We start from the raw sequence: 21,772 nt of genomic DNA on the forward strand, positions 1-21,772 counted from the left end.
ACAATGGAACATGATATTGGGCTTTCAGTTTTTTTTAAAAGAACATCCCAGTTAAAGACTTATCCCGAATTGTCAAATACACAGACAAATGTACATAGGCAAATATACTTGATGTTCAGGATGCATTCCCTGAAACAGAGTGCAAGTGGAATCATTGGTAAAAGGGATTGTTCAAGATGCATTACTGTCAGCACTACTGTGCTGGGAACCTGACGTGAACCCTTGCCCTCACTGCTTCTGTGTGCTGTTCTGCAATGAATCTGGCTGAGGGTTCAGCCCTCCACTGGTGCTTCCACATCAATGAAACAGTTAAAGGAATCTCATTGCCAGATTGCTTGGTGGAAGTGAGCCATCAAGGCAAAATACAGTGGCTGCCTGCAAGGGCCAGTGTTGGACAGGTTAGGGCAAGTGGCACAGATGTGAGTTGAGATTCATGCAAGCTGGCATGGCAAATATGGTGCACTGCTGGGGACAAGCAATTAGTATTGCATGGTATTGATAGACACCCAGGATCAAATGGCCTCCATCGTACGAGAAAATACTGTGTTCTTCTCTGTCTGGGTGCACAGCTATTTCCTGCTGGGTGCTTGATGGTCAGCAGAGACTCAGTGGGCTGAAGGGTCTGTTTCCATGCTGTCTCTGGCTCAGAGAGATAGCACAGAAAATAAAAAAAATAGAAAATGAAGATTTACAATAAAAAAAACAGGATATTTACCTTATTTTAGATAGTTGGCTGAACTCTACGCCTATGCAATTCACGTGCCCATCTGTTAACTGCACCCGCAACATTCTCGGTGCAGCTTGTGACTCCTCGTGATCTTTTGGAGCAGAGATGTTCCTGATCTTCAGAATTTGTAAGACACATGGGCCTTCAAGCTAATTGTTATAAAAGAATTAGAATTCAAACTAGAGATCAGAAATTTGTACATTAAAACATTTTACTTTCTACAAATAGAAATACTAACTTGACTAGCAGTGTAATCATTTTCCATTACCCACTTCAGCAGATTACTCAAGGCCAAGAGAAACAAAATACGAAACATCTCTCATAAAACAAAGAGCAAGCCTTCAATAAATTGTCATACACTAGATCATTGAACAAAATTGAAGTGCAATGTATTGGGGGTAGTATACTGGCATGGACTGAGGACAGAAAACTGGAGGAACGCTGTGACTATTGGTTGCCACATGGGTAGGTGCTGGGACCGCAGTTGTTCACAATCCTCTAACCACGATTTGGAAGAGAGAAGAGAGTAAATTATATTCAAGATTGCTGATGATTCAAAGCTGAGTGGTAGTGTGGGCTGTGCAGTGGATGCAGGCAGTTTTCATGGGGACATGGCTGATTAAGTGAATGGGCAAGAACATGACCAATAGAATGTAATGAAATGTAGAAAAATGCAAGATTGTCCACTAGGATGGGAAAACAGAAAAGCTTCCCCCCTGCTCCCCACCACCCCCAAAATGATGAAAGGTTGAAAGAGACCTGGATATCTCATACACAATTCGCTGAAAGTTATTGTGTGGGTACAGCAAGCAGTTAAGAAGGCTGGTAGCAAGTTGGACTTTATTGCAAAAGTATTTGCAAATGAGTCAAGGCATCTTGTTTCAATTACTGAGAACCCTGGTGGAATACTGTGCACAGGTCTGAACTCCCAAACTACAGAATATATTTCTGATTAAAGAAATGCTGCATAAATTCACAAGATTGATTTCTGGGGTAGTAGGTCTGTTGCTTGAAGAGTACTCAAGTAGACCAGGTCCCCAACTCCCTTTAGCTCTGAAGGACAAGTGATAATCTCAAAGAAACTTGCAATATTCTTAGTGGGTTTGACAGAGTAGATACAGAGATAATATTTCCATCATCTGGAGTGTCTAGAACGAGGGTTCCAAGTCATAACATAACGGGCTGGCCGTTCAGGACATTGACCAGAAGGAATTTCTTCATCAGTGAGTTGTGAACCTTTGAAATTCTCCAGCTTGAGAGGCTACGGAGACTCAGTTGCTGATAATGTAAATGTGATCTTGGAATATGAAGTTAGAGAACTCAAGAGGTGCTGAAATAAAAGATCACCCACGATTTTTCAAGTAATTATTCTGCTTTTGTCGTTCCCAAAGACACTAATCCCTTGTTTTCCTCACATTGTATTACATTTGACATCCTCTTCCCTCTATTTTAAGCTGTGAATAATCACCCAGTAAATGCCGAACAGCCTCCTCAGTCTTTTTATCTAAACTGATGGTTCTAAGTCGAGATTTAAAATCTCTTTTCACTTAAAGCACAAAATCATATTTAAACTGTGATGAAGTTAACAATAATGGTCCCTGTAGCCACACAATTTACAGACTTCCAAACCTGTAATAACCCACTTATTCCTGCACAGTTTTCCGGCCATTCATCCATTCTCAATCCTTACTAATGCACTGGATCATCATGGATCCATTGTGGTGCACAAGCACTGTCAAAGGCCATGGAATTGTTTTTAAAATGTTGCTAATACACTAATATCCGACCTTCAGCTCATCTCCAGTTTCCACATTTCAATGTGCATACATGGAAGTTACAGACAAGCCAACAGCGAGTGGCAGATAGCTAGTGGTGCTCTATGAATATACTAACTGATGTACAATTCAGCCAATCTAAGTGTACTGACCCTATCCCTTTCAGCCCTTATTTAAACAAAAATCACATGCACAATCTTAGCAAAAGTCATTTCAATCTGGATATAGACCATCCACTGTCTCCCCTTATTTATCCTATCCTCTGCATCTTCAACTTGGGTGCTAGTTCTCCTTCATAAAATCATGATGGCTCTGATTAATCACATGCTGTTTTTTTCTCCCCCCCCCCCCCCACACAAAGTGTTCGGTTCATACAGCTCAAGTACTGACAACAGCTAAACAGCTGCGCAGTTTTGCATTTTTTCCTTGTACACTGATCTTACTATACTTCATACAACCACCCAAGTTTATAGATCCATCCATTGAAGCACACTGCAAAAGTTCACAAGCTGGCCTTGGCAAGAACTGGAACTGTCCATGGGTCTGTCCTTGAGCAGTGGGCAGACAAGTAGTGTTGAGATGCAGGTGTGAGCTCTCTCGACCACAATAGAGGGGAAATCATGTTCAGTAAAGAAATTGGACATCTTGGAGTGGAAAGCCTCATCATGGGAGCAGATGCAGCGGAGGCAGAGAAATTAAGAACTGCTTTTTCTCAATTCCTCCACCTCATCTGCTCCCGCATCTCTGCCACCATCCCCACCCCTCCCAGACCTAACAGGGATAGGGTCCCCCTTGCCCTCACATTTCATCCTCCCAGCCTATGTATCCAACACATCCTCCGCCATCTCCAAAGGGACCCCCACCAACAAACATATCTTCCCCTCCCCACCCCTTTCTGCCTTTTGCAGGGACTGTTCTCTCTGCAACTCCCTAGTTCACTCCTCCCTCCCCACCCATCTTGCTCCCACCCCAGGGACTTTCCACTGCCTCCGCCATAGGTGCCACACCTGCTCCTACACCACCTCCATCCAGGGACCCAAACAGTCCTTTCAGGTGCACCTCCCTTAATATCATCTACTGCATTTGGTGCTCCAAGTGTGGCCTCCTCTACATTGGCAAGACCAAACACAGACTCGGTAACCGTTTCGCAGAACACCTACGCTCCATCCATAACCGCGATCTGCATCTCCCTGTTGCCAGTCACTTCAACTTCCAATCCACTGCAGACATGTCAGTCCTCATCCTCCTCCACTGCCAGGAGAAGTCCAAGCGCAAACTAGAGGAACAACATCTCATTTTCCGTCTCGGAACCTTGCAGTCTAACGGCACAAACATTGAATTCTCTCACTTTCAGTAATCCCCCCCCCCTCACCATGCCTCTTTTCTTCCCTTTCCTAGCCTCTTTCTTTTCTCTACCCCCCCCCCCCTTTTTTTCGTCCTTACCTTTGACCCATCCCCCAGTGGATCTGCTCTCCCCTCCTCTCCCTCACCTGCCTATCATTATCTCACCTGCATCTACCCATCTCCACTTTGTGCTCACCCCACCTCCCCTCTTTTGTCCACCTATCACTGCTCTGCTTTTCCCTCCTATATATTGGGCTTCCCCCTTTTCCTATCTTCAGTCCTGAAGAAGGGTCCTGACTTGAAACCTTGACCGCCTGCTTTTCTCCACAGATACTGCCTGGCCTGCTGAATTCCTCCATCATCATAGTGCTTTTCATCTAGATTTGAGGATCTGCAGTGCTTTGTTTCTTAACTCACTTCTTGTTCCCTAATAAGTTCACCATCAAATTTACTTGGTTACTTTGTCCTGTTTGAATTCAGTTTACACAAGCCTGCTGGAACTCCATCTACACAAGTTTTTCCTCACCGGTGTCATATATGCCCACTTCCCACCATTCACAGTTCTACTTCCACCATCATTTGAACACGTTCAATCAGAAAATGTAATATATCCCACTCCAATTTCCCACATGGGAACACATTATCCTTTCTCCTCCAGATGTTGGTGCCACAATGCTTCCATAGTCTGTTCAGCTTACAAATGGTTCAGTTTTTAAATGTTAAGAGTTAGCTTACAAATATTATTCTCCCACTGGCCCAAAAGATCTGTCAGCTGTGTCAGGTTGCCCCTAAAGATGGGCAGAACTTCTCTTCTGAATGTGTCACAGCAAGCAAAAATCACAGCCCCACCAACAAAAAGAAACACACCACACAACCAGAAACAGCTAGCAGAACAATCTAGAACAAGGCTATGGACCAAGTGCTGGTAAATGGGTTAAGTATAGATGGGTATTTGATGTCAGCATGGACATGGTGGGCCAAAGAGCCCGTTTCTGTGCTGTATAACTAATCTATTTCTTGTATGTAGCTACATTATTTACATACATAACTTAGCTGTATCCTTTAAAGATTTGTATACAAGATTGAACACCCAGCAATCAGTTACCTGACTGAATCTAGGTCCATCATTTGCTTTAAACATGACAATAAGTAGCAAAGTTTGGCTTTTGTGCTGTTTGACCATGACCATGAGGGAGAAGGATGTAATCTCCAAGTGAATTATTGAATCTAGTGCTGAATAGCTTTGTTTTCCAAAGAAAAAGTTGAAGGAGATTTGAATTGGGGTGAAAAAAAAACACAACTTGCAAACTATCCCAGTCGAGCTGCATACTGCCATTTATGGTCACTGCATGACCTTGAAATGGGGTATTGCTGTTTGATAGTGGATCATTAAGTGCAAGATTTTTGCAAAATAACTTGACATATCTCTCACAATCTCATCCATTCATTTCTGAATCTCACTGGTGTTTGATCCGAAAGACTTAAGTGGCTCTAAGAAAATGCCCATACATGAATGACAAATTGCATGCTATAGCACCCTCTAGTGGTAAGGACACACATTTACTATTTCACTACAAAACCTGTCTTCCCTATTGATAAAAAATGTTGGGATATAGATTTAAAATATAAATTTCCTCTTATTTGCTGTACCTTTTCTACAATTGCTTTCAAGTGGCTGAATATGGCTGCAACTCTTTTTGAAAGAAATGTATGGGAACCAACAAATTTTCTGAGGAGCAAATTTTTTTTTGAAGAGCTGGTGGAAATATAAATTGACACAGCTCATGTACGTAGATGCTTAAAGGTAAACCATACAAAACCAAGCCTCTGAATCTCAGGATCCTATATCCTTTTCTAACTGCACTCTCATCATGTTGAGAATCTCAAATATTGATGCACATATACAAAAGCAATATTGAATAGTTTTCATTTTAGAGTCAGAAATTTAATGTAGTTTCAACTTTATGCTGCAATTACCACAATGGATGATAAATTAAATGGAAAGACCTTGGCAGAAACAAATGAGCAGCATTCAGCTGAATGTATGTATGCAGAATTTCACTATGGGCTGAGTTTTGGCCATGTTTCTCCATACATCATTTGACTAGCTTATGTTCACCTTCACAGGTCACACACAACTAGTGCTCATGCAACTGTGCACATATTACACAAAGATCTTGAAGTTATAGAAAAAGGAGAGGCTTACAGCAATAAAAGCACTAACACGTTTTTCTTCCAACAAAAACTAGTAAGAGGTAAACCAACGTTATTTGTGACAACTTCATTATGGTGACTTAATTCTGCAACAGTAGCTTTAATTTTCAGCAGTCATTATGTGGCAGCTCATCTCAACACCAGAGGAAAGAAAAGGGGAGGCTGAAAGATGTTGGTGTTCCAAGAGACTTAAGCATCCTTTAAACAAATCACTGAAATTAAATGAATGCTCAGCAGGAAATAAGAAAAGTGTTTATTGCAAGAATATTTGAGGATAAAGTGAAGATGTATTGCTCCAACTACATGCAGCCCCCTGGAATATTGTACACAGGACTGGTCTCCCTAATTAAAGGAGGACACACTCTTCAGACCGGGAGTGTGGAAAGGTTTACCCATCTGATTCTTGGCATAATATATCTTTATTAGTCACATGTACATCGAAACACACAGTGAAATACACCTTTTGCGAAGAGTGTTGAGGGAAGCCTGCAAGTGTCGCCACGCTTCCGACACCAACATAGCATGCCCTCAACTTCCTAACTCGTATGTCTTTGGAATGTGAGAGGAAACCAGAGCACCCGGAGGACAACCACGCAGACATCGGGAGAACATATAAACTCCTTACAGACAGTGGCCGGAATTGAAACCGGGTCGCTGGCGTATGGGTTTGTCACATGAGGAGAGACAGAGCAAATTGGGATTCTATTCACCAGAGTTAAGAATAAGAGATGATTTCATGGAAATATTCAAAGATTCTTCAGGAGCTTGTTATGATAGTTGTGGAGCTGATATTCTCTTGGCTACGGTGTCTAAAATCAGAGATCAGTATCAAACAAAGGGTTAGCAATTCCAGACAAAGTTAAAAAGAAATATCTTCACCCTGAGATAGTGAATAAGGGAATTCCAAGGATTCAAGATGGCTGGGAAAGCTCAATCACCAAGCCTGTTAAAGTTAGAGATCAGTAGATTGTTAGATATTTAGGGAATCAGGGACAGAGGGTTAATGTAGGAAAATGACACAGAAGTTAAAAAGGTTAGTGAAAGGCAGAGCACGCACAAGAGGTCAGATGGTTTACTTGTGCTATTTTATTTGTTCTGACACTTGAACCTCTTGATTTGACTGTGGTTTTCTAACAACATCAAATTGTTATCACACCAATGTTAAATATTGCTTCAAAGGCAGAACCATTTAAAATTTATCTTAGACCATAATACGTATTTATTTGCAAACAAAAGGAAAAACAATTAAATGCTGAATAACTTGCTAAATTCCAAGAATGCCTTTGGTACTGCATCATGCAATGGTTAAAATGGTAGGTGCAGGACTGCATGGCAGCTTTTCTTTTCAAGTAATCCAGCACTATGTCTATTTAATTCTTAGATAATTTGCAGTGAACTTGCACGATAGTATAATATCCCCGCACTTATGAGGCAGTATTAATTTTACAATAGACAATTTAAGCCACTGACATCCCATTCAAATATGAAGATGTAATGAATTACCAAGAAGTCATGAGTAAACAAATATTTTGACATTTGTTGGAAAAGTTATCTAAGTGACTATTTTAGAGACATCTCAACAGCTCACAGAGGAAGGGCAAATTTCTGCAAAGAATAACCCAGTTGCCCATAAAAGGTGGCACAAGCCATGCACCAATAAACAAGACAGCTAATTAAATATTTTGCTCCAAATCTTACCTGTTCCATTCGTCCACCATTGATTTCATTTGGAAGAAATTTTTTCCCAATGGCTCTTAAATCACTCTGGAGGACAAACATGTGAAAAAAATTCAGACCAGTACACTGAAAGAATTGAGATTTTTCTTTATGTTTGTAACTCAGTATTTGTATAATATAGTAAAACTTGTTATAACATTTATTCAAAAAGGTTCCTGAAATTAATTAAGATTGTTAAATGTAGGCATTTCAGTCTTTTGATACAATGATTTCTATTTTCATTAAAAATATTAAGATATTTGTAAGTGTGAAGATTCTACAGTTCTCTTATAATTAAAAACAAAACCAAGTGCTGCTGACATGGCATTTTACAGCTTCTGTTCAATTCTTTGATCAAGTAGTTCACTTTATTTGCCACAGTGAGCTACATTTGTTGTTCTCAATGTTAAAACTTAGTTCCTGTGGAACCACCTTGCAACGCTTCTCTCCTTGGCTTCTTTTTACTTATACTGCTTCAATAATCCATCAAGTTGTTTCTCTCCTCGAACTGCAATCTTCTTTCTCTTCCTCCCCCACCCCACCCCCAAGTACATCAAATGTTAGCTAATTTCTAAGATCCACTCTAACATCATCAAGATGGGGCATCAGGTGAACCGTGGCAGCAAGTAGACTGGAAAAAAATTGCAGGCTGTTGGCTGAACACTGCAACCTCACCCTTCAATCTCAACAACTTGGCCTCCACAGAGTATTGGGAACATTCTAAAAATCCATTTTTGTTTGCTCAGCATGGTATGGAGATAAGATATTGAAGACCGTTCTTTGACAAGCTTTAAGAAGCCAGTGAAGTCCTTGACCACTTAAATTTTCATGATTGGAAAGGAATTGTTTGCATTAGTGGAAGGTTCATTAACTGGCAAAAAAAACCAAAGCAGGTCAAGAAACTTTCTTTTCACTCAAAGGACAAATAAAAAGCAGTTAACTAAGTTGGTGGGAACCCCACTGAAGCTGACACTTAACCAGGTAGCATATTTGTATGGCAAATTAACTCAAAAGTTGTTAGGAGTGCTACAATTTTAAACTCAAACCCATGCCATTCAATTTCCATTATGAAAGCAGATGTTTACTGCCTCAAGTGATTGTTGTTGTTTTATTCTTGCTACTTAATGGCATGAAATATGTCCTCCAATCTACATTGGATACCTTAAAATACAAAATGACCCCATCCCCCTTAAGATTCTATGAATAAAAAGCAAATAATGACTTGATCTTACAAGAGAACAATTGTGATCCATTTCAGGATAGGCAGAATGGAAATTCTGCCCTATACCAACTTTCAAAATGGAGTATGCATACTCTTTTTCATGTTACATTAATCAAGGTACAATTACCACTCATTCTCACACTAGTATTACCCGACATTTGATAATTCCAAAATCTCTCTCAATTTACATCTATTGCGATTCACCACACACAAAAAATCAGTATGGTGGATTAAAAGAAACCTGCTTTAAAGTACTTTTAGCTTTTTGTAGGAATCAGATAGCCAGATGGTATACAATGACATCCATGGTATGGTTGCAAAAGCAGGAGATGGAGGAAAAAGAAGAAACTCATTTATGATGGGGTGATGCAGACGATTGTTCAAGATAACACCAACATCAAGAAGGGCCAGCCATTCAGTCTTGGGTCAAATAAAGCCTATTTGTTCCCTTCAGGCCATGAAGATAACACAAAAGCTGACACATTTTGGACATTTGATACTTGCAAACAACAGAATAGAGAATATGACTATGCTTCTTAAAAGATGGCAAACCAGGGGAATGGATGGGATCAAAGAAACCACAAGGACCTCTTCGCAAGATAATTTGGGGTACCATTGATGAAAAAGTCTTAGACAGACCAACAGAAGTTATTACCAGTCCAGTGGAATTTCAACTCATTCCAAAGTACAAATCATAAGGCATAATTTAAACACTGAAAAAAATCACTACTCAAACAACTAATGATACTCATGCACATTTTGACATACAAGAGACAGCCAGTCAGAAGGATCTGACTTACCAAATTATTTCTGCACTCTAAATGAGTATATAATTAATCATGTTTAAACTATACTGGCAACAAAATGCAATCAAGTATTCTTTGAAAAAATGTGACATGGTATATTCTTACCAATACCCTATAGTAAAGAGACAAATAAATACAGGTGATTCTGCTCTGAAACAATAGTTACATTCCTAAGAAACCTTACCTTAAAGAAAGTTGTAGATAGCAGCACTGGCTGCAGCTGCCTTCAAAGCACAGATTTAAACAGGTTTTCATGATCACACTATAATCAATGCAACTGCGTAATGAAAGTGTTCTCTAATCCATAGATCACATTAGAACAATCGGCATCTCCCCGTTGCCAGTCACTTCAACTCCTCCCTCCTCCCTCCCTCCGCCCCCCACCATCCCCCTCCTCCCCAACACCATCACTGATATGACAGCCCTTGGCCTCCTTCTGGCAGTGGAAAGGGAATTCAAAGGGAAAACTGGAGGAACAGCACCTCATTTTCCATTTTGGAACCTTGCAGCCTAAAGGCATGAACATTGAATTCTCCCAGTTTAGGTAATTCCGCCCACCCCACCATGCTTCTTCTTTTCTTCCCATTCCCAGTCTCTTTTTTCCCCTCTCTCTCCTTACCCTTGACCCATCCCCCAGTGGATCTGCTCTTCCCTCCTCCCCCACACCTGCCTATCACTCTCTTACCTGCATCTACCTATCACCACCTTGTGCCTACCCTGCCTCCCCTCTTTTGTCCACCTGTCACTGCTCTGCTTTTCCCTCCTATAGGTTGGGCTCCCCTTTTCCTATCTTCAGTCCTGAAGAAGGGTCCTGACCCGAAACTTTGACCACCTGCTTTTCTCCACGGATGCTGCCTGGCCTGCTGAGTTTCTCCAGTGTCATCGTGTTTTTCCATCCTAGATTCCAGCATCTGCAAGTCCTTTGTTTCTCCATATTACAACCAATTTGCGTTATGCAAACATTCATTATAGCAGAACCACCTGTAGTGGCTATAAATTCATGTGGAAACACGTGGCTATTACTAAAATAGCAACACATTTAAATCAAACATACACCACAAAGAATTAAGTTATGACCAAACATCTCAATTACTTACATTTAGTGCAATACGAATGATATCTTTTACATCAGATTTTGTGGACAAACTAGTACAGGCTTCAATTCCTTCTTGAGAAAGATACCTGGTTTAAAAAAAATACATTTATAGAAGATATTTTAGCAACTCCTTAGTATCCATAAATTAATTATTTTCAAGCAAATCCATTCCATTTCTTTTGTGGATGAACTTGAAAATTGAAAAACCACTATTAGTTTAGTTATACTGATCAGCATTCTTGATCAAGACCCGAGGAATACTTTCCTTCAAAAAAAGTTGTATAGCAGATGGTTTTAAACAGACAGCCTTGATTTACTAAACAAAACCGCACTCTTCCTGTGGAGCAGTATTTGATGGCTCCACAGATGCAGAAGTAATACCACTTTCTCAAGGCACATGAAAAAAAAAGTTGTGGAAATTTTGGATTTACCAACTGAAGTAAAAATTAAGAAATCAGATTTGTTTATAAATTTTAGATAGTTAATACCAACTTTTAGTATAGTATTGTCACTTTAATTTGCAAATACAATATTCAAAAAAGCCACGTACAATTTCGCAGCATTAAGCTGGCGTGTGCTTTCCATAAAAAAAAAAGCCCAAGACACCGGTGGCAGCAGGGGAAAAGACATGAAACGTGGATTCCAGTGAAACAAAATGATTTCTACTTTCCTGTTTGGCCGCAGCAGCCATTTTTCATTAAACATACAGAAGCAAAATGGAAATGTCAACATAATCAAAAGGGCAACACTGATAATCTAAATTTATGGTCTAGATTTAGAATTGTCAGCATTCACTACCACTAACCAGTAAAGAAAAAATGATGTTTTCAGTATGTACCTGTACAGTTATCAAAATTCCAGTAGGAGCCATCTCCAACTTTTCAACAATCTCTCGTCCCGATGTGGGACAGAATTAAGAGTATTACAAACTCTGGCTAACATCATGGCACTTTCACCAAGTACAAAAGACTGTTTCTATCTTAGACTTGAAACAAATTAAACATAAAATAAATTGATAAGAACTGTGTTTGGCATTCAACATTTTCAGGTAGTGTACAGTCTTCATTTTTTAAGTTCCAGCATCTGATGCCAGTCCCATTCATTGGTTTTGCCCAATATTATGATCAATGAAGCAGGTATGAAGAGTTATTTAATTTTTCAGATTTTTGTACATATTGAATGCCAAGATAATATGATCTTAATGACAGGATTTGCATATAAAGATGTTCATTAGCAACAAAAAAGGGAATTTTCTCATTGGAATTAATCTGCAACCCACAAAATAAGTGAAGAGACAACACACACAGATTTATTTCAAGATCTATACATAACATATTCTTCTGTCTAGCCCCAATATCATTTGCTCTTACCTACATCTACCTGCAAGAGAAGGACAACATCCAGGCTCGATCTGAGAAGTGGGAAGTAACATTGGCATTACATAGTGCCAGATAAGTAAATCGACGCTTGGGGAAGAATCATGGTACACTGTGACTCAATGTCACAAATGCTTGGGCAACTAGAGGAGATCAGAGGCTGAATTTCTGTGGTAAATGGCTTCCAAATCCTCAATGTCATAGCATCACAAAGGAACAGGTAGATTCTGAGCAGAAAGCTTTTAATTATCATCTGGGAACTCATACAAATTTTAGAGGGTAGTCACACAAACTAAGTGCTGTCTGACCCATAAGTCTCAAGTTCTGCTTGGCTGTGTATTCTGATTAAACATTTGGGTTTAGGTAGGCTAGGTAGGCCGTGCCGTATCAGTACAGCTCAACACTTTATCCAGGTCAAGATGAGCAAAAAACACCAAGTTGAGAGTTTCATTATATTTGTCATTTCAGCCTCAAACATATCAATAATGTCATACTTACGGCCATGATCAGGTCAAGTATGGAAAAACTATGTACTCAGACTTGGGTCAGATACAGACTGGCCATGGTCAGGTTGGGTTGGGCGTAACTTAGTAAACATCTACAAAGTGGTCAAATAGCTAGGTATGATCACATTCACAGGATCATATTTATCAGCCTCTACCTAGGCTGATGTTGAGGCCATCAGGTTGGAGACTCCCAAGGTGGAATATGAGGGGTCGTTCCTCCAACCTGTGCCTGGCCTCAACGTGGCAGTACAGGAGGTCATGGAGAGAAATGTCAGTATGGGAGTGGGATGTAGAATTGAAGTGGGTGGCCATTGGGAGGTCTTGGCTGTTGCAGCGGATGGAGCGAAAGTGCTCGATGAAGCGGTCCCCCAATCTGCGTCGGGTCTCACCAATGTACAGGAGGCCGCACCAGGAGCACCTGATGCAATAAATGACACCTTCGGATTCACAGGTGAAGCGCTGCCTCACCTGGAAGGATTGTCTGGGACCTTGAATGGTGGTGAGGGAGATGGTGTAGGGACAGGTGTAGCACTTGGTGCAGTTGCATACATAAGTGCCGGGGGTTATCGGCAGGGAGGGACGAGTGGACAAGGGAGTCGCTGTGAAAGGGGTGAGGGGAGACGTGCAGAAAGTGGAGGAGATATGGGTAAGGGCAGCATTGGTGGTGATGGAAGGGAAACCCCGGTTACCATTTCCAAATATGTTGTTACGTGAATCCCGAGCTTTTTCAAACACCTTTTACACAATTGCACAATTTTGCCACTCATACATCCAAAAAGATGAAGCAGTATTGGCACAACTTTTACACGTTGAGTCTCTTAAGAGTTTGTGGTGCTAAGTGATCATTTGTGAATTACCTTGTGCGTGAAGTAGGCATCCAGTCTGAATCTTCTTTTGAATAGGATCACAATGCAAATACACAGAAGGCAGCATGTACCATCCCTAAAGATGCATTCAAAACTCTAACTGAATGCTAAAGCACAGACTGTGTTTGTTGCAAAGGAAATATATACCGTGGATTGGTATATATTTGAGTATTCCTTTCGTGTTGAAATTGTGTTGGCTTGTAGAACATGGGAAAAGGTCATTCAACTAATCTTTCCTTCCAAAATACATCTTTTCACAGTTTATATTAAACAACATCTGCCACGTCTGTTCATTCCACAAATTTGAGTTTGTTCTTAATGAGGTGCATAGTAGCACACTTACTGTCTATAACGCCAAGATACAAGTTATTTGAAAACTAATTATATGGAATATAAATTTATAGTTAAGATCAATAAATCAGATCAAAAAGAGCTGCATGAAAATAACGCATGGAGGAACACAACTGGACACTTCCATTCAATCTAATGAATATTTACTCCCCTCCAAAAGCACAATGTTATATCAAATACAATTAAAGGAAGGAATTCACATTGTACAGCACCTTTTACAACCTCAAACTGCTCCCATGGAAGTTACAACAAACTAATCTGAAGTGTTGTGACAAGCGTAGAAGGAAATACAGCAGCCAAATGTGCACACAAAAGATTCCAGTAACATAAATGTGATGATAACTAGGCAACCCGTGATGTTGGGTGCAGGATAAAGGACCAAATCATTTGCTCTCCAAAAATGGTGCTCATTCAAAAGGTGATGCTTACACTAATACAGGATTTCATCAACATTGCACTGGAACATCAGCCAGAAATAAGTGCTCAACCCGTGTTGGCATCTTAAGGGTAAGAGTTGTGCTTAAAAGTCAATGACTGAAAATGTTAACTTTATTTTTCTCCAGAGTTGCCACTTGCTGAGAAATTCTTGCATCCCCAGATATTCAATTTTCAGATTTACAATATTCAAGAGAACTACTTTGTTATGAATGATTTTTAACAGCACAGATCCTTTTCCCCCCCCGAAAAGGATTTTAAATTAAAGATTACTTCCAATATCCAAGAACTCACCCTTCTTCCCCTCCACCCCACCCCACCCCCCCAGTTTTTTCAGTTTACAAAGAAAGATGTAATCTAGAGAATACCAGATCAGAGCAAAAAAAGCAAGAGACCACTTGAAGTGTCTCAACCTGAAATGTCGATTTCCCTCCATAGATGTTGCCTGACCCACTGTTCTTCTAGCATTTTGTTTTTTGCTCCAGATTCCAGCATCTGCAGTCTCTTGTGTCTCCAATACCAGATTGGAGTTCAATATTTGATGCTTAGCTTCATCCAATATTTACAGCAAGAAATCATTCCTGAGATTTAACAGTATTAAGAATTTGTGACCGCTTTCTGATATTTTAATCAAAAAGCCACTGTTGTATTACAACAACTACAATAAAACAGAAAAAGGATAAAACTGGACAAGCTACCAAGCATGAACCGGGCATCAAGTTCAAACAAGGCAAAGTGACTCCCAGCCTAATGAAACTTGCAAAGTCTTCCTCAAAAACAGCCCAGATAAATCAAGCAACATTTCTTATGCAAAGTATCATCTAACAAAAATATTTCTTTTACACTGGTAGGAAGACCCACCAGAGGAAAGGGAAAGGTGGGAGTCCTCAACAGCAACTCCAGACCCCATGGCATCAGGTTAAACACAGGCAAGGAGAACTTTTATGAAGTCTCATCTTCACCACCAAAACTCTCATGGTCTGACATCTTCATCTACCTCTGACATCAAGCCAGGAAAACTTCAGATGGGCGGCATAGGACATACCCAAAAATGAAGTGGCAACCTGGTGAAGCTGCATGCTTATGACAGCAAAAACAGCAACCCAACAAATACATCAAATCAAAGCTCTGCGTCATCTCAATTATCCACCACCATTAACAAACAAAAGAGATAATGGAAAGCTCTGTGAACATCCTTTCCTCAATGACACCAGGATTCAACATGCGAGTTACCAAGAGAAGGCTGAAGCACTCACAAGTGTCAATCTTGGTATCCTTCCAAAATCACAGAAGCCAAATCTCCAGCTAGTTTGATATACTTCATGTGACATCATAAAACCAATGAGAACATGGGATACAAAAACTATGAGATCAGACAATATCTCAGCTGTAGACCTGAAGACTTGTACTCTAGAATAATTCAGAACACTGGCCAAGTTATTCCAGAGAATACTGCCATCTCCCTGACAAATTCCCTAAGCATGTCAGAATCATGAGAAGTTGTGATCCAATTAATTATCACCTATTCTACTATTATCAGCAAGACAACAGAACTGTCATCAACAGTGCTTCAAATAGCACTTAACGATTTGCTCAAAAAACGTTTCAACAAGACTAATCAGCTTCCAAACTCTTCAAAAACTTGATACAAACATGAACCAAAAAGTTGAATTTCAGGATGTGGTGAGAGTAACTGGCCTTAAGTGAGGCAGCAAGAAGCCGTGGTAAAAAGATAAGCAATGGACAACTTCAAGGTTTGGAAATCAAATCTTGCACATGAAGATGATTGTGATGGTTGGTGATTTCTCAGCCCCAGGACATTATTTAGAAGGGTTCTGAAGTAGTATTGCTGACTCAGACATCTCTAGCTCAATGACCTTCCTTGCATCATAAAGTTAGAAGTTAAAATGTTCATTGACGATTGATTGCACATTGGTCAATTTCATTCACAACTCCTCAGCATACAAAGGAATCCATGCCAGCATGCAGCAAAACAAAATATAATCCTAAATTCAGCTGGCACCTGTAGAGTCTGCACGTTCTCGCAGTACTCCAAAGTGTTCTGGTTTCCTCCCACATCCTAAAGAAGTGCAGATTGATAAGCTAATTGGCCACTGTAAATTCCCCCTGGTGTGTTCACAAGGGGTGGAAATTGGCAGGAATAATAAATGAGATTTTGGATTAGTGTGGATGGGTAGGTGGGTGATGGTCAGCGCAGAATCAGTGGGTCAAAGGGTTGTATCTCTTTATAACTCTAATCTGGGCAAGGGCCAATTGGTGACAAGTAACATTTGCACCATAAAATTGCCAGGCAATGATCATCTACAACACAAGAGAACCAAAACCTTAATCCTTTACATTTAATGGTGTGACTGCTGCCAAGTCCACCACCACGAACACCCTGGTGGTCAAAAGCTCAACTACACCAGCCACACAAATACTGCAAGGGCATGTCAAATGCTGAATTACTCACTGACACTCAAAGCCTTTCCACCATCTGCAAGGTGCAAATCAAGAGTGTGATGAAACACTCTAAAAATGCCTGGATGACTGGAACTCCAGCAACTCAACACCATCCAGGACAAAGCAACCAACTTCAGTAGCACATCTTCCACAACCTGAAACTGTAATTCACTCCATGTGCATCTCATCACAGCTGCAACGTGCTCCACATACTAAGTGCACTCTAGTTATTCACCTCAGCTACTCCAACATCACCAAACTCTACCACCAAGAATACCAACAGAAAAAGCAGTACAAAAATACCACCAAGTGCAAGCTGTCCTCCAATTCGCACATTATCCTGATGTGACACCACATCACCATTACTTCATTGTCACTGGGTCTAAACCTTGGAGCCTCCCTTCCCAATCAATATTGTGGGAGTACCTTCACCACAAAGATTGCAGTTGTTTAAGAAAGTGACAGAGCACTGCTAGGTAATGGGAAATAGATTCTGATCCTATCAATGACACACCAATCTAAAAATAATAAATAAAACAACTTCAGACACCTAAAACATGGGAATGTTTTAACCAAGCAAGAATAACTGCTCACAAATTCAGAAGAAAATGTAAATGCTGGAACACTTAGCATCAGCCAGCAACCATCATTGACAGAAAGGTTATCGACTTGAAACAAACTCAGTTTTGTTCTCTAGCAATGGTATCTGGACATGACACATTTCCAACATTGTACTTTCATTACAAAATTCCAGCATCTACACTTACCAATGCATGCTGGCTGTCATCAATAGAATTTTTTTAAGAATGGTATTCAATCATTTTATCCTCATTTTTTAAGCTAATATCCCTGTCACAGATGCTGAAAGTACCCCAATTTACTTGTCCCATAATCCTTAAACAGCCCCATCATATCCAGAATTCTGTAAGTTTAGGGAACTGAAAAAAAATTATAGTTAAGGCATCTGCAAATTTCTCACCAACTTCATTTGACACCCATGGATGGAAACCATTCATTCCTGGGCATCTGTCACTTTTCATTTCATTACATGCTTCATGTGTATCCTCAGATTTGCTTTAATTTTAGAGAGTCTTTGTCCCTAATTCAGTATAAAGCCCCTTTAGATGTACATTTTGGAATGTAGGAGAATGAGGGGCGACCTTATAGAGGTGTTTAAAATTATGAGAGGCATAGGCAAGGTGGATGGTAACAGACTTTTCCCCAAGGTAGCAGAGTCCAAAACTAGGGGGGCAGAGGTTTAGGATGAGAAGGGAAAGATTTAAAAAGGGACCTAAGGGGCAAGTTTATCATGCAGAGGGTGGTGAGTATATGGAATGAGCTGCCAGAGAATGTGGTTGAGGTGGATACAATAGTATCATTTAAGAAGCACTTGGATAGGTACATAGAGGGGTGGGGCTTGAAGTCATATGGGTCGAACGCAGGAAATTACGATGAGCTGGGTGAGCACCATGGTTGGCAAGGACTTGTTGAGCCCAAGGGCCTATATCCGTGCTATGACTCTACTATCCTCTTCATCTGTATAAGAGGCATAGAAATCATATAACATGTCTTCCTTGTGCAAATTTAATTTACAATAGCTTCATTTTCTGTTTTAAAGGGGTCTATGATACCCAACATTCTTTTTCCCAAAATGATTTTAAAAATTGTGGGGAGTTTCTGATATACCTTCCAAACTTATTTTTGTAGCTATTACTCTTTGCCAATGTTTCCTGCACTTTGTAGGTCTCCCATGTAGTTTATTTTTAACTTCACCCTCAAGATTTAATAATTTATTTCAACAAAGTTTCCTTAACCACCTTTAGGAAGAAGTTTAAGCCTCCCCACATTTTTAGCCATCTCCTTGAAAATACAGATCACTTTCTCTACCCTACCAAAATGGTATTGGGCCAAACCTCCCTTACTTTGACTTTTGGTTCTATAGAGAACCACTAGCAATGTCCTCCTCGTGGATCAGTTCAATTCTGACTTACGTGCCTGCATAATAAAGCACTCATGTCAGAATCACATGGATCAGAAGCCCACTCATCTCCTGCTCCACTGCTGGACTCACCACTGAATAAGGGTGGTGAAACACAAAAATCCCGAGCTGAGCAGAGGAATGCATTTCATGTCTGGCTCCTCAGACTTTTGCCAGTCACTCATTTGAATTGACTCAGTGACCTTGATTAAAAGTGTAGGGAAATGGTTTATTTATTTTCCTTTTTCTACTGATTTCTATTAACCTGGGATTTTTAATAATATTATTGAACTTAATTGTTTGGAAGTTCATAACATTTACAAAAGTCCTTAACAGCAGCAACCTGAAAGATCAGAAGAACCATAAAATAAAAATTAGTGTGGCCATGGAAAACCATAATCTTACTTAATAATTCTTCCTTCGACTTTAAACAGCAAATTATGAAACAATAGTGCATTTATAATGAATAATGTAATAAGACCAAGAATAACAGGTTTGAGTGGAGTCAGCATGGATTTATGCAGGGGAAATAATAATTTACTAACCTATTGGAGGTCCTTAAAGATGTGACTAATAAAAAAGGTAACAGTAGAAGTAGCATATATAGAATTTCAGAGGGCTTTCACTAAGGTCCTTCAGAGGACCTTGATCAACAAGATTAAGGTACGTGGAATTGGGGATAATAAATTGAGAATTGGTTTACAGACAGAGTGGGAATAAACAGGTCTCTCAGATTGGCAGACTATTTCTAGGGGCGTAGCTGTGGGATTTGTGCTTGGGCCCCAACTATTCACAATCTGCATTGATGATTTGCCTGAAGGAACCAAATAGCACAGTTCCAAGTTTGATGATACAAAATTAGGTGGGATTGCGTACAAGGAGACCATTAAGAGGTTTCAAGGAGATATGGACATCCCAAGTGAGCAGGTGGATATAAGGTGGTCATCCACTTTGGTGCACAAGGAAAGCGCAGTATTTTTTCTAAATGGAGAGAGATTGGGAAATATTGATATGCAAAGGAAACTGAATGTAAGTGTACACAAATTACTGAAAGTTAACATGCAGATGCCCCAAGCAATTAGGAAGGCAAATGCTATGTTAGCCTTTATTAGGGGATTTACAGAAGTGCAAATGACTTGCTGCAATTTTGTAAGGCCATGGTGAAAATGCCTCTTGTGTTTTGTATACAGCTCTGGTCTCTTTTACTCACCATAGAATAACTGCAGTGAAGATTCACCAGACTGATTTCTGACACGGCAAATTTGCCACATGAAGAGAGAGCAAACCAAGCCTGTATTCCCTACAGCTTAAAACAAAGAGAGGTGATCTCATTGAAATTTGTGCCATTCTTACAGGACTTGACAGGGTGGATGCATGGAGGCAGTTTCCCCTGGATGAGGATATTAGAGTTAGGGGCCAGTATCTCAGAATAAAGGGGAGGTCATTTCCAACTGGAATGAGGAGAAATTTGTTGACTTGGGCCGTGAATCTTTGAAATGGTTCTCCTGCTGAGACCTGTGGAGGTTCAGACACCAAATGCATTCAAAAAAGAAAATAGATTACTGGATATTAAGGGAATTAAGGGGTATGGGGATAGCACAAGAAAGCAGCACTGAGGTAGAAGATCAGCCATTATCTTGATGAATGGCACAGCACGTTGCTAAGGCCAGATGGCCTGCTCCTGTTGTTCATTCTTATGTTCATCCAAGACAGTTTCCAACAAATAGGGTGCAATTCAGAAGAGAAATAAAAGATCCAAACTAGCTGATGATCCAAAGGAGTTAGTATTAAATAATGCAAGTAATTTAAATAAATGTATTTAAAAGTCAGGAAAAATGGACAAAGATATTAAAAAAGTCAGACTCAAGGCTTTTTCCACCAACTCTTTTTCCATTACATTGACAACTGTATTGGCAAAACTGCTTGCATTTATACTGAACTGGAAAGTTTCATTAACTTTACTACCAATTTCTAACCTGCTTTCACTTTCACATGGCCCATTTCTGCTTCTGCCCTTTATTTCATTATTACGATCTCAGGGACTAGGTCTGTGCCTAATATTTAATTCAAGCCCATAGACTCCCGGTTATCTTCATTTCTCCTTCTCTCAACCTGCTTCCTCTAGGCATTCCTTTCCTTTGGGATAAGCAGCAATCAAGATACCTAGCAATCAAGTCTGATCTGGTCTGATGTGAAGACTTCCCACACAAGAACTTTTGGGGCATCTTCCTTTTTCCTTAACCATGGCTTCCCCTCTACCAAGCTGACAGGTCTCTTAACCCCATTTCCTCTATTTCCAGCAGTTCTGTTCTCACCCACTTTCTCTGCTAAACTAGGATAGGGTTCCCCTTGTTCTCACCTTCCAACCTCAAATTCAATAAATCATCCTGGACCAATTTTACTATCTTCAGTGAGTTTCTACCACTGAACATACAGTTCCCTGCCCATTCAGCATTCTGAAAGTACCCTCCCATCCTTAACTCTCCCATCTTACCAACCTCTCCCCATCTCGTGGCACATATATACACAACCCAAGAGATATAACATCTGCCCTTTCCTACCATTTGAGGACCCCAAACTTTCTTTCCAAAAAAACAGCAATTCACTACATTGCATTTGGTGTTTATGATGTAGTTTCCTCTACAACTTAAGAACCAAATGCAGATCGATTGACCAATCTGCAGAAACCTTTGTTCAATTCAGAAGATTAACCACAAGCTTCCTATTGGTAATTGCTTTAATTTTCTATTCTAACTTATGTGTTGGGCTTCTTACATTTCCAGCAAAACCATCGTAAGTGCGAGGAACAGTACCTCATCTTCCAACCAGGTTCATTTCAACCTTCAGGACAATACCCAATTCAACATTTTTAAATAGCTAGCCTTTTCTTTGTGTCA

General features: G+C 40.1%; 1 protein-coding gene across 6 annotated transcripts in view; it reads right to left on the reverse strand.

Annotated features, from left to right (window-relative positions):
• tdrd3 (tudor domain containing 3) overlaps nucleotides 1-21,772 on the reverse strand; it is a 75,452-nt gene that overhangs the window by 52,411 nt on the left and 1,269 nt on the right. For all 6 annotated transcript variants that reach the window (XR_007957147.1, XR_007957146.1, XR_007957148.1 and 3 more), the window contains exons 2-4: nucleotides 10,902-10,986; nucleotides 7,759-7,824; nucleotides 716-876 (exon numbers count right to left, since the gene is read on the reverse strand). Coding sequence is in view for 3 of the 6 variants with exons in the window: in XM_052026097.1 (XP_051882057.1) it covers nucleotides 716-876; nucleotides 7,759-7,824; nucleotides 10,902-10,986 (312 nt within the window). In the remaining 3 variants the exon portion in view is untranslated. The remainder of the gene's footprint in view (nucleotides 1-715; nucleotides 877-7,758; nucleotides 7,825-10,901; nucleotides 10,987-21,772) is intronic.

This window comes from Pristis pectinata, chromosome 11, assembly GCF_009764475.1.
Source record: "Pristis pectinata isolate sPriPec2 chromosome 11, sPriPec2.1.pri, whole genome shotgun sequence".
In the NCBI taxonomy this organism is placed as follows: domain Eukaryota; kingdom Metazoa; phylum Chordata; class Chondrichthyes; order Rhinopristiformes; family Pristidae; genus Pristis; species Pristis pectinata.